Below are 14048 nucleotides of genomic sequence, written 5' to 3'. Positions count from 1 at the left end.
CATTCAAGGCCAGGTTGGACGGGGCTCTGAGCAGCCTGATCTAGTTAGTGGTGTCCCTGCTCCTGCGGGGGGGTTGGACTAGATGACCTCTAGGGGTCCCTTCCAACCCAAAACATTCTATGATTCTATGAAATTAATATTCATCTTTCCTAGATCGTAGGGATAATCCAAAACTCCCTTCTGTGGTTTCAAAGAATCTAGATCGAGCTCTGCAATACCTTCTGGGGCCCACAGGTGAAAAGGCTAGTTGATATTTCTAAAGCACTCCTTAAATACAATGGAAAACCATATAAGCCTTTTATTAGGGCCCAAAATAACCTCCTTCACATAATGAACCAGGATGAGCCAATCAGACATGATTCAGAAGACTCCCACCACAGGTAGATTAAGCATGAAAACCAAACTCTTTGGGTCATGACAGTTACAGCTGTGTTCAAAATGGAAAGAAACAGCTCAGAAACTCCTCCTTTTTGTTGTGCATACCACCCCCAATCACTCCCCAAAAAAATCACTCTGAGAAACTCACCTATTAACAACTTCCTCTGGCATTCTAAAAAGGTTCTACTGTGCTATATAAGGCACAGCTGACTTAAAAATACATAAAAGAAAAAAATAAACTAAGTGGTCTGATAGTAAAATTTGCTGCATTTCGCATTCATAGCAAAATTAATATATTCACTAATATATTCATTTACCTCAAAATCAGAAACTGACAAACATCAGCCCTGAGCACAGCAAGCAGATTCTTTGCCCACCAACATCATCACAGATTTCAAGAGCAACACCAATCTCTTAAAACATATAATTTTACCACATATTAGAAATAAAATAGGTGGGTTTCCAAATTTTTCCACTAAGCTTCTGAATGAAGTGCTAAAGCAAAAAATCCACCTGTTCACACAAAACACTTTTGGTTTTTATATTGTTTCATTCCATTTAGTTGTGCTAAACAGAACAGTACTTTACAACTTCGATGGGAAAGAGGTTTGTAACTTGCACCAAGCTCCTAAACCAAACCAACCCCCCAAACAAACAGATCTGGCCACTAGGTGGCCTCAAGACAGCAACTTTATGCAACTTGGGCAGCTACCACTAGATGGTAGCCACGTGTCACTAGTTGACTGCAATATGCAAGTAAGCTCAGTAAACAGTTTATTTTATTATACTTCAGTTGAATAAAATGACATAAAAAAAAAAGCTAACTGCGCTGTTTTATATTTAAAACAAAGGCAGCCTGCCACCCCCCTCAACCACCCCCCAAGATCTTTCTACCAGTGCTGTACATAACAGTCATGGGAGGAGGTGGGAGAGCACGTCTGGGACAAGCCGTTTGTTCCATGCTCCTCTCGCTAGAGCACAGCTCCTGACACTGTTCTCTGGCATTTTAACTAAGTGAGGGAACTTATTCTAGGCTCTCTGTGATCTCTACTTGCAGCAACTTAAACGTATCCTGCCCTGAAAAAAAAAAACCCAACAGAGTCATACTGTAAATTTCATTTTAATTCCTGCTCCCTTAAATGTACATACATCAACTTATCTCCTTATTAGAGGGACAGGAATACACCATCCACTATGTACAATTTACCCTTATTAAATTAAGCTCACCTTTCATTCAGTTCTCCAATTTCCCTAAGAAAAACTACTGAAAATTAATATTACAGGTCTATAAATGCTATCAGTTTTTGTGAACTCCTCATACTATGAACACAAGCAACAAGTAAACTTTATCAGTTTTCATGTGTAACTAGTATCCGTAACAGCCAGCACAGATCCCAATTAAGCATACACTTGCATAAATATCTTGCAATATGTAAGCACTCATTTTATGCGTTTCATTCATAGGCGAGCAAAATTGGCAGTAACATAGTCTCAGAATAATCAAGAAAAATTACGCTCTACAGAGTATTTTTATCAAATGTGTAGAAGTAGTGCCCTGTGCAGTCAGTCTCAGCTAAAAAGCTATTTGAAGAGAAAGTTGCCCATTTATCCAAGTAAACATCTGCATTCTTGAAGGTGCACACAAGGTTTGGGGCATGTATTTTTGGCCAGCTACATGTTAGTATTATTGGAGCCTTTCTGGGGCCTTTCATTCCAGTTCAGCTTCTGCACTACCATGCTCCTAGCTGCAAGCTAACAAGACTGTTTTCAGCTGTGATTTTAAGGACTTAAAACATGAAGGCCAACAATCCAGGTGACCTCCAAGTACAGTTCTAATGAAGGCCTGAAGCAGGATTTGAAAGCAAGAACAACTTCACACAGTACAGAACCTAAATAGGGTAAATACAAAAAGCTGTAGCACACAGGGAAGTGGAAAAAGGGGAAAAGAAAAATAAAGCCATACCTCCCCTTTGCCCCCAAGAATATATACCCTTTCTATCCACCTACAGAAAGAGACCAGACTACAAAACTCACTTTGTTACCCTATATATGTATTTATCTATCTGCTATGTGAGGTAGACACATATGTTGTTATCCCAAGATGCAAACACCACATTGTCCTAGTACATCGTATGCCAACATGAAAAAAAATTCCAAAGTTCTGTAACCTGCATCTGTAAGTTAAATAAAGAGACTGCAAAAGACATTAAAGAAAAAAGAACTGTAAGATCTAAGATCTAAGTTGAAAGACATAAAGGAGATTTCAGTGGATAATCAATTAGCTTCCATGCTGATGAATGCTAAAACGAACAGCTACATCCCCAACACCAAGCTTCCACCCAGGCTGCCAAACACATTTATTTCAGAAAGGGAAAACATCCTTGGAAATTAAAAAGAAATATGCAATTGGAAAAACGGAAGCAGTTTCCTTGTAGAAGTAACTTATAGTGGCAAAATCTAACTTTACTCAATGCAATACACAAGTCACAAGGTAAGACATGCACAGTGCGCACACACAGTACCTGATGAGGTGCTATAGGAGCGCTGGTTGCAATCGGACGTTACCTGAAGACAGTACATTTTTACATGCTAGTGGTTAGTTCAACCCAAAAATAAGCGTCGTTGGATTCGTTCCAAAAATCCACCCACAGCTATTTAATTCACTATGCTAACATCAGCAACTTTTTAAGGCACATCGTGTCTCTCTCAAATTTGTTCTACTTAAAAAATTGATTGTCAGATTTCCGTGATATCCAGCCTTTAATTCAAGTTGGTAGTCCAACTAGAAGATGACAGAATTTCCCAATTCATAGTTAACAGTGCAGCCTTGCTATGCCTCAAAACATTTACAGTGATTTTGCTTTGTCCCCTTATCTGTGACAGATGCCACAGAAAAAAAAAAAAGTGCAACATATTTGCTGCTTCTGGAACAGGAAGTGTTTATATCTGTGTACATGTAAAAAAAAATCCATTCATTACAGTACATTAATGCAGTTTATCACAGCTATCTTTCATACTCCACAGAAAAAAGGTACAATTAAAATATACCTCAGGAGGTCTGGGATACAAGATAACTTACTGAAAAATGCCAACATGAAGATGCCATCATTGCCCACTCTAAGCTGATCTGCATCACTGAAATCATCCCGTGGTGGATACTCTTCTTCCTGGATTTACAGGTTAGTGATAATTTAGTGAAAGGTTTATTTTAGAATAACTATCTGTAGGATTAAAGTATTAATTATGTTTCTAAAGCCAGAAGAAAATTGACATTTCTGTAACATCAATTAGTTTAAAAGAAAAATAATTCATAGCTATAAAACAACTCTTATTTGTTGCTTATATTGACAGAGCCCAAATTTAACTGAAAAGTTTCTGTAGAAGATATGTACATACTGCCTATTGATCTTAAATGAAGCTAGAAATTATTTCAGATTAATACTTTTGACAATCAAAACCAACAGAAACCTTTTTTTTTTTTTTTTTTTTACTTTCACAGCCTTGAAATGCAGCCAAGCTATTCAATATATTTTTGGAAAAATCATTATATAGTATGTTCTAATTTTTTTCCTGCCAGAAAAGTCTTTTAATGCTTCCCAAAATAGAGAATAAATTAGAATAAGGTTAGTATCTTAAAATAAATTGCTGATGCAACAGCACTGCGCTAACCAACTTGACTACCCTACAACCCACAGAAAAACATAGGCAAAGAAAACCTCTGGGGACACTAGAGGGCGCGAGCACATTAAAATTTAAAAGTCTTCTAAATTCAAAATGCACAGTACTTTAAATCAAACAAAAGTAAACAGAGATGTCAGTCAAAGATTTCTTCTATCATGTCAAAATACTAGATCTTAAAATACTGAAAGTATGAGTTTGCTTTGTTGCTCAGTACTTGGTTTTCAAGAGAACCTGGCAGATCTTAACATACGGAGTTCTGTGCTCAAGTAAAACATTGCTGCAACTGTAGACTGGCAAACAGAAAAGTTTTCATGGTGACAGCACTTACTAAATAAAGCCCGAAGAAAGCTGTAAAACCATTTTTATACTTAAATTAATAACATCAAAACAATGCAGGATGATACAAGTTAAATAATGCTGTCGGTAGCAGCAGTAATATGGTCTAGACATAAGCACGAGTAGCATTCTTTTCCTACTTTTTCTCCAATTAATCCTAATATATTGAGATAATAAATGACCTACAAAAAAAAAAAAGGAATCAAGGGAGATCAATTCAAGTGAGATTTACTTAATCTGTTTCACCCACAGCAAACACTCCTGAGAGAACGTAATTCTGATTTTAACACATTATTTAGTCGCTGTACCAAATGTTATTTTGTACATTAAGTTCATAACTAAAAGGGCATTAAACAATCCCAGCCATCTAAAGCGCTGTCATGTGATTGACATGTTCACCTTTGTCAACGCAGCAAAATAATTTACCAGGGTGTAGTGAGTGTGGTTAAAAATGTGCTAGAACGAACTGTACCAATTCAAGGCAGCCAGCTTTACCTTTCGGAACATGGCCGTGAAATTCCAGCTGTGCTCTTTATTTCAGATTAACTAACCAAAACCCTGTATTGGATAACTTATTTTAAAACCACTGCTATTCACCTAGACAATTCCAATGAAAGCACAAAAAGCTCATTGAACTACAATTTTAAGTGGCTATAATTCAACTCTGCGTAATATTAGATGTCCCTAAATGGTCATCTCAAGTGACTACGAAAGCGTTAGTTTATTTAGCTCAACTCTGCTGCAGCTACGGGACAGCTGGGGAAAGGGAGAAAATGCATTAAACAAAGAGCTGCATTTGAATATGCTTATCTCTAAAATGTATGCCACAAAAGTTCCTTTTTCAAGTCAGGGCATCAAAAATATATTTTCAATGTTTATCTCAGAAGGTCTATAAAACCACATATAAAAAAATTCTTGGGACTCTTTTAAAACTGTCTGCTAAATACTGTACTTCACACTGGTATTTCCAAACCAATTAGTGAATTATGCTCTATGCAAAAGGTTGCTTCAGAAAAAGAGAATTTTGCTCAATTACAGGTTTAGCAGGTTACTGTATATGCACAGGCTTCTCTAAGGCTTACATGTGTGAGAAACACAGGTCAATATACAACCCAGGGACATGAGAGCAGATGTTTGCAAGTAGGCACAGTAGTACTGTGAGCAAAGTAATTTATCACACTCCATGTCAAAAGGGAATTATATTAAACTGAGTTCTATTTACTGTCTCCAAAAACTGACATATGAAAATTATCAGAATGTTTAAGAAATGAAATAGTTTCCTGTGCTTAAATAATGTTCAGCTTATTTCTACGTCATTTAATATTATATGGTTTTATGATCAGTCCTACAGGTAGAAGACACTAACTGGCCACTGCTCAATATTGTCTGCCTTTCATAGTGCTCTCATTTGATCTAGCTGGTGTCAACTGCCCCAGTCTTTCTTCAAAATATAATTCTTTGCCACCATTCACTGAGGAATGAGAAGGGACAATGCAGAATGACTGTCCTCTCCACTGATGCTTATAACTAAACATAATTTCGTAATAATACTTCTATTAGATATTGACATTTTCATCAAAGAGAATAATTGTATTTTATATATATATATTTTTAATGAGAAGACTGTCATATAACAAAGCACACAAATCTATAAAATACATAATACTGTTTCAGTATCTCATATTGATTTTTGATAAATTTAGCCATGTTAAGGATGCTTGTTTGCTAAATATTCTGAGATCTGGATAAACAGAAAACTTACTGTTCCTATGACCAGAGAAACATCTAAGCAGCAAAATGTATTATCCACACAAATCACATGTCACACAGAATAACGTTCCTAAGCAAAAGAACATCAAATGGTGCACAGCATCTGTTGAAGTCAAACCTATTAACTCCTCTGAAACTACAGTGCTCTCTGTAGTATTCTGCAAAAAGAGGACTGTTTCTGCCTCCCAATGCTTTTTAACCTCTTTCAAATTGAAACTTAGCATGGCATATAGTGAGACAACCACCTTTAATCAAGTAAAGAACCCAAGTTTTCGGGAAGCCCTTGGATAACTCAACTGATACAACTCTTTCCAATGCAGTGGATTTACAGAGAAAAACTTCTGAGGAAAGGGTCAAATTACTCAATAAACCCCATAAATGATACTTTCAGCATACAAAATGATATGGAGAAGTTAATGGTGGGGGAAAAAAGGTACAATGAACCCCAGATGCATTTGTTTGCCAGCAGGAAAATTCATAGTTAAGGTCTAAACTAGAGAGAACTATACCATACCTCTGGACGACTGAGGAATATTTCATCAAACAGACTCCTAGACTCCCTAAACTGGGCGTGCTAAGCATGTAAAAACAGAAAAACATAAGACAAATGCAACTGAAAAGCATTAAGTAAAAGCCATTCATTGCAACATATAAACAAGTCATTTAACTGTTAGCAATATTTTTGTCCATTTAAATCGACCTTTCAAAACTGACCTTGAGAATTTGAAAAGGAAATTATCAAAAGCCAGGGTAACTAATGCTATCACTACGGATGACATAGGACTGCTACAATTTCTTTGATACATTGAGCCATCTGGGAGCATATGAAACAAATGTTTATACACAATTTATTCTTGTTAGGTGAGCTACGTGAAGAACTACAAAAACAAGTACTGAAATTTTCAGTAAATGTTAAGTTTAAATTGTTTGTACAATCCGTGGTTGCAGGGCCTGTGATGAAGTCTAATATGATCACACTCATGTTTTTTGCAAGATCCCTACATGATTCAGGGGAAAAAAATACGAAACCTGTTTATTAAATGTGCTGCCTTTTTAAACAGTTTTCCTTTCTTTTGCCTAATGAGTAGGTTTGTAGCCTTCTTTACTGCACCCTTTGGACTATACCATGAAACAATTATCAGCTTCACGTATCAGTCAAGGTAATATAAGGACATCTAACTTTTTCCAACTTTTCACATTATTGTAGTGAAGAGGCAACATATCCTCATTTTACAAGGAAGAAACTAGAGGCACAGATCATAGCAGAGTTCGCATTCATGACAGCACTAATCTCATTAGGCTGAAAATAGAAACTATGTTATATCTTTTTTGTGTGTTTTGCAAAGTGTGTAATACACAAGTCAGATACTGTCTGCAGCTGTCATTGCTTGTGATCTCCAAGGCAGCAAAAGCAAGAAAACAATTAACCACATACCAGTAGTGCAAAGTTAAAGTCACTTATGATGGCAAACCATCACTCTAACCATAACACGACCTTCTTTTCTTATTCCAGTCATCTACCAGATTAAGACAGTCTTATTACACAGTCTTAGTCCACTCCAGTGTAAATCCATCAGAGGTATAAAGTAAGGCAGGGATTGTGTGGCAGTATCACGTGGTAAGGCAATTAAAGTGGCATTAATTAAAACTACGCTGGCACATAATTTTAATATCATCTACAAAACTGGAACTCAACTTCAACATTTCCTACTTTTCTCTGAATCTCAACTTTGCAGCCTTAATACTGTTTCTTTAACATAGCTTGTGTGTGTGTGTATGCGTGTGCTTTAAAAAAAAAGAAAATACCCCCCCCAAAATACAGAAGTAAACTGAACAGAAATTCTATCAAACTTGAGATCTTTAGCAGTCATCAGGACTGTGGCTTTTAGGTACACTGAGTAGACTCCTGATACTAACTCAGTACTCCTGTAAGTCTACAACTTTTTAGCTAATCTCTGCTTTGGGGGAATGATGGTGTGCTCATACCGATTTTTCAGAAGTGAAATTCTTGTGGTGCCAGCACCTAGTTCTTGAACATCAAGTTGTACTGTACGTTTTGGAAAAGCAGACTATGTAAAAATTTTATTACTCACTTTGTCACCATATCCTACTCTCTTTCCTCTTAACTTCTCCCTCCCTACTCCTCTTCCCTCACACCAGCTTCATCTCCTTTCCCAGTACCACATTTTGTCCCCCCTTGGGTTCCTTTCTCCACCAACCCCAGCTTATCCTTCTCCCTCTTTCTCATTTAAATCTCTCTGTACTTCCTCCACACCACTGCTCTCCATCCACCCTTGCCTTTTCTTACTTTGACTTAGACGCATCCTCTCTGATCCCCACCTGCGTTCACTTTGAGCCAGTTACCTCCTTGCCCAACCGAACCCAGACTTTTCTTCCCACAACACGTAAGCTTCAGAGGCTCAGAGCCATTGTCCTTCTTCCCTCCACCTACCACTGACGCCTTTGCAGTTAAATCAAGTGGCTTTCCCCTTCCCTTCTAACCAAAGGCTAAGAATAATATAAAACTACTTCAGGGCACACCAGAAATTCCTATTTCTTGGTTCCAGTGTTTTCACCAAAAGCAGACAAGAGCAGACTTTTAGTCCCACAGTCGTACTGTGATACAGAACATTTGAGAATGTTCTCTGGGGACAGCACATCTGCAGTCCCATCCCCCTTAGAGCTATGAGCAGTCTAAACTTGTTAAAGCAGGACAATCTCCACACATTTACTACATTTCAAGCTGCATGTATCAACTGTGGAAACCCATTTTTCAAAACACTTGTAATTTGGCCAAAACAAGGCAGACTTTCTGAGGAAGGGCAAAAGATGTTTCTGCTATGGTGACCTGAACTTGTGAGAAAAGAGTTCTCTGAAGTAAAAAAAGCTTAAAATTACAAGGCAAACAACACTGATTATTTTTTATTTATTTATTTGCCTAGCTTTGTTCTTGAAATTTGCTGAACCCCAGTCTGAGGTTTTCCCTGTGAAATTCAGATCAAGGAAGATTGCTTGTATGTCTAAAACTTTCACCTCACAGGGTTCTAGACATACAAAGTTAAAAGCAATAAGAATCTTGCAAGAGAGTTGCACATGTCCTGTCTGAAGCATCACAGGACTGGTAATGGTACCCAAAAAGTTAAGGTTTGGGTTCCACATAAGTTTGAAGGTTTTTCATTTCAGATTGAGGGTTTCATTTAAACGAGTATTTCAACAAAAGTCTTTCTTACATGACAAGCAGTAAGGAGAGACTACATAGAATCCATGTTCCTGTTAAAGCAGTTAGAAGTTTACAAATGGAGATCATCACCTCATAGTGGAAACTTGGCAAGTAACCATTCCAATGTCCCCTGTTCCCTACTGCATTTTGTAAAACAGATCTGCGTAACACCTTCACTGGCGATGTTACACAAATTCACTTTAACTTTAGCTGCGTGTACCTTAAAGTGAGTGTTGTACACTGTGACCACTGCACAACAGTCAAGGAAGGAACAGTCTCCTGCTGGGGGAGCAGAATTTTTTTTCCAGTCACAAGCACACTGCAGTCAGTAAGACTTGCATCTCAAATGCAATTACCTTTGATCTCAAAGCAGAGATTTTTAGTGAAAGCACTGGAAGCCTAATCTGGGTATATTACCAATACTACCAAATGGCAGAATTTCCACATTCCAAAACTCGGGAGAAAAAAAATGGAAGAACTCTGCTTACAAAGCTAACATTTAACACTAATTGCAGATATCAATTTTCTATTTTGAAGACTGTATTCTTTGTAATTTAACTCTTACAAAAATAGGAACACTTGATGTTACAAAGCTAACATTTAACACTAATTGCAGATACCAATTTTCTATTTTGAAGACTGTATTCTTTATAATGTTAACTCTTACAAAAATATGAACGCTTGATACATACCTATTCCTTAATTTACTGTTTACCATAACTCATGGTTTGTTTTAAGTACTTGGAACTTTTCTTTGAACTTCATTATTAATGTTTCATGGAACAAACAAGGATTTTTCCTTTTACAGAAGATCTACATTATTTGGGGTTTTGCCCCTTCCAGACTGTTGGCATTCTCCTTCCTCTCTAAAGGTCTACTTTGTTAATTAATTTTTATTTTTTTTTACCATCTGAAACACTAAATATCAGTCATAACTGTACAAAGTAACATTAGTAGTGGATACCTAATTAAAAGATGACAAAATACCGGATAAACTACTAAAACAGAGAAAAAATTGGCTTTTAAAGCTGTTTAGACAGCAGCTATGCCTCAGAAGAGAGCGAATATGATACACTTCTCATAGTACTTTACAACTAACCTCCACTGTCTATAAAAAACCTAAGCATCCAAAGTATTTAAATCACCAGCCCAAGAATATTTCAATAAATAGGCCATAATACGGCCCCAATTGTTATAAATAATTAGATTAGCCTAACATGTTCCACAAAACTGAAATAAAGCAGAACTGCATCACTTACTCGTTGGGCAACTTCCGCTGCAGCAGCTGCCATTGCTGCAGCTTTGGCCTTCTCTGCTTCATCGTAAGTAGGAAGAGAGGTAGCTACACTGTATGGAGGTGGTACAGGATAAAATTCATTGTGTGTTTCTGTTCAAAATAAAGAGGTTATGCATTTTTAAGCCAGAACGATGTCAAGAATATTCAATTTTACAGGCACATAACTATTGAGCTTTAAAGTATGTATTTTTCAACAGAGGCTGATACTGGTATTTGTATTTCAAGTTCTCTTAAGTTTTTTAAAAAAAAAAACCTTGATTTTTATAAAATAAATTAGTGAACAGCTTGATGGTGCTTTTAGTTGCTACTCAAGGCAGAAACCTCAATCTAGATGCTGCAAGGAGCCAACAAATTTATGAACAAAAAATTGTATTTGCTGAGTTACTTCCTTAGACATTCCAACCAAAGGCTTTTTATCAAATCATATGAGACATGCACAGAAACATCCTAAAAAAAATTTTTAATTATCAACATCAATTAGTTACCTAAGTCCAGTAATAATCATACTGTATTTTTATTAGCATGGCCTTGCTGCCATCTCCAGTTCTTCTGTAAACTTAGTGTTTCCAAGATTTCAGTTTCACCACATTCTTTTAAAGACATTCCTTCTATCAAAATGGATCAGAGACTTCATTCTTACATATTGAAATAGTAAAACATCATCATATTGAATAAAATTATTAACAAAATGAATAAAAACTATGTAAAACGTACCTCACGCTTCCTCCTACAGCCAGCGGAGTTTCTAACAAGATTGCTTATGTGGTAAAGATTTGTCAGCACAGGTCACATGGTAAAAAGATTTCTCAACACACCACCACGAAGATGTTATATATAGGGATAATTCTGTATAGCTACGTATTATACTTGTAAACACTGTCTCAAAGAACAGGGACAGGAAATTGCTCCTTTAATCAACGTTAAAAAAATTAGACTGGAGGTTACTTCTAAAATACTTATTTGGCACATGGGAGACGCAAATCCAAGCAACTTTGCTCACACAGGGACTTGGATGTTGCCTTGTCATCTCCCATACCCCAAAGAGAAGTCACGATCTCATGAGAAATGGAGCAGTGAATAAATGGAGAAAAAGACCCCTGTCATTCATTTTCCACAAGGAGTTTTAACAAGAGCCTTTAAAGCAAAATTAATCTTTTCATGGCAATATTTTCACCAAACAATGGCACACACTTAAGAAGTTTGAGTTTTGGCAAATCAGTGCTTTTTTTTTTTTTTTTAATAAAGAGGCAATGAAAATTGCTAATGAGGTCTAATAATGGAGCACTACTCAAAGATGTAGATTAAATGTGGAACTGAACTACATGCAGACTTAAATAAAAGCTATTACACTAATTAATGAACATCCATTTAGTCTAGCAATTTGGAACAATTAGTGTAATTTAGAAGTGTGCTGCTTCTGAACAAGCCAGACAAAGGGCTGTGCATGAAAGCATAGCTTTTTTACTGCAACTGTGCGCGTAAAAAAATAACCAAACCAACCAAGACTCAAAACCCACGCCGCAGCATCGTACCACTTTGAACCAAGTGCTGATTCATATACACTCCTCCCTGACAAGCTGTTATGTAAGAAAAATACCTGAGTTTGCAGCTGCTTCTACAGCTATGCTACAGTAAGGTGGAGGGGAAGTATCTGCTTCTGATAAGGCTGCTGTCTGGGGAGTCTGCGTAGTCTCTGTAGACGTGGAAGGCTGCTCAGCCGCCGAAGACTCCGGGGGGTCATCCTCATTGTGAAGCTTAGAAGAAAAACACACAGATTTCAGATGCATGCAGGGAATGCTTTCCATGACAACCTAGTACTTGCAGAACCATCTTCAAAAAGAGAGAAGATTACTCTTCAACCACACAAAATTTATGTACAAAACAGCATGTGACTACTTTAAGTGGTCCAGTTAAATCCTTTTCAGCAAACAGCTAAAGATAATCTCAACTGCCTTTCCCCCCGAAATCCCCAGAATGAATTTCTTCTCATTGGTGATATTCAGAGCGTTAAAAAAAAGCTGGGGTTTTTAATCTTTACTATATGGGAAAATGTTGACCATAAAATACTTTCTAGTATAGGAATATTTTAATACCATTACATTTTTTTTCTTAAATACATTCATAAAATGTATTAACCTCTTTTAAAATACAAACAGGTGAGCAACACTAACTTTTACTGTATTAATCTAGAACAAATAAAGAGACACACACTTCTCCTTCTGCAACTGGGATTTTTATACTCTTGCATCTTGTCAGAGAGTTTCTCCGCTTAAATTCCGAGACTTTTCAAAACATTCTGCTTTTCTTTACAGTCTGGAAAGAATCCTTTCCCTATAAAACTTTACGTTGCTGGTTTTCTTGGTTGTTGGGTTTTTTTAAAATGCAGTTTTAAAAGGAAATCTCCAGTTAAGCATATACAGAAATAAGAGTTTGGATAAGCAAGAATGTTGATTAAAAGTGTGGCATTCAGATCCAGCAACTAATAAATTTTCTTAGATAAGGTTTTTTTTTATTATTTTAGCTAACTTGATAGTGTTTAGAATATGAATCAAACTTTAAGAAGAAAGAATACTAGCATGAAACAAAAAAATGCTAGTTCCCACTAGTGTAAACTACAAGACAAGATGCCTGGAAGGCAACTGCTGAAGCACCATATTTAAAACGCAGAAAATAAGATCAGTAAGCTGAACATATCTGAAAAAAGAATTCTGTAACCGCAAATTGGTAGTTTCTATGAACAACCTGCAGAAAACTATAATTTTAATTTCAATAACAAAAATTTCAAGAATACAACTACTCTAATTTCCTATTAGGCAACATAAAATCAGATTATTGGAAAAAGCACATTCTGAGAAGAAAGAACGCTTGTTAAGTAGTGTAACGTTCACACCAAAATCGTTTTATATCCAGAGTATATCGAAGTTTATAGAATGGTTGAGGTTGGAAGGGACCTCTGGAAGTCATCTGGTCCAACCCCCCTGCTCAAGTAGGGCTACCTCTAGGTAGCTGGTTGCTCAGGATCATGTCCAGATGGCTTTTGAATATCTGCAAGGATGGAGGCTCCACAGTCTCTCTGGGTAACCTGTGCCAGTGCTCTGTCAACCTCATATTATGAAAAAAAAAAAAAAAAAGACTGTTTCCTGATGTTCAGAAGGAACTTGGGAACCTCCTGTGTTTCTGTGTGTACCTATCGCCTCTGGTCCCGTCACTGGGCACCACTGAAAAGAGCCTGGTTCCATCCTCTTTGCACCCTCCCTTCAGGTATTTATACACACTGCTGTGATCCCCCCCCCGAGCCTTCTCTTCTCCAGGCTGAGCAGTCCCAGCTCTCCCAGCCTGTCCTCATGTGGGATGCTCCAGGCCCTC

General features: G+C 37.0%; 1 protein-coding gene across 1 annotated transcript in view; it reads right to left on the bottom strand.

Moving 5' to 3' along the window:
• The window catches only part of NDFIP2 (Nedd4 family interacting protein 2), a 30574-nt gene extending 18062 nt beyond the window's left edge, over window positions 1-12512 (bottom strand). The window contains exons 1-5 of the mRNA XM_035899659.1: window positions 12501-12512; window positions 12280-12436; window positions 10645-10772; window positions 6680-6739; window positions 3458-3545 (exon numbers count right to left, since the gene is read on the bottom strand). Coding sequence (XP_035755552.1) covers window positions 3458-3545; window positions 6680-6739; window positions 10645-10772; window positions 12280-12436; window positions 12501-12512 — 445 coding nt within the window. The remainder of the gene's footprint in view (window positions 1-3457; window positions 3546-6679; window positions 6740-10644; window positions 10773-12279; window positions 12437-12500) is intronic.
• Between the last annotated feature and the right edge of the window lie 1536 nt (window positions 12513-14048).

This window comes from Egretta garzetta, unplaced genomic scaffold (assembly GCF_000687185.1).
Source record: "Egretta garzetta isolate BGI_Z169 unplaced genomic scaffold, ASM68718v1 scaffold808, whole genome shotgun sequence".
Taxonomy (NCBI): Eukaryota; Metazoa; Chordata; class Aves; order Pelecaniformes; family Ardeidae; genus Egretta; species Egretta garzetta.
This window is presented reverse-complemented; position numbering and strand designations above follow the sequence as displayed.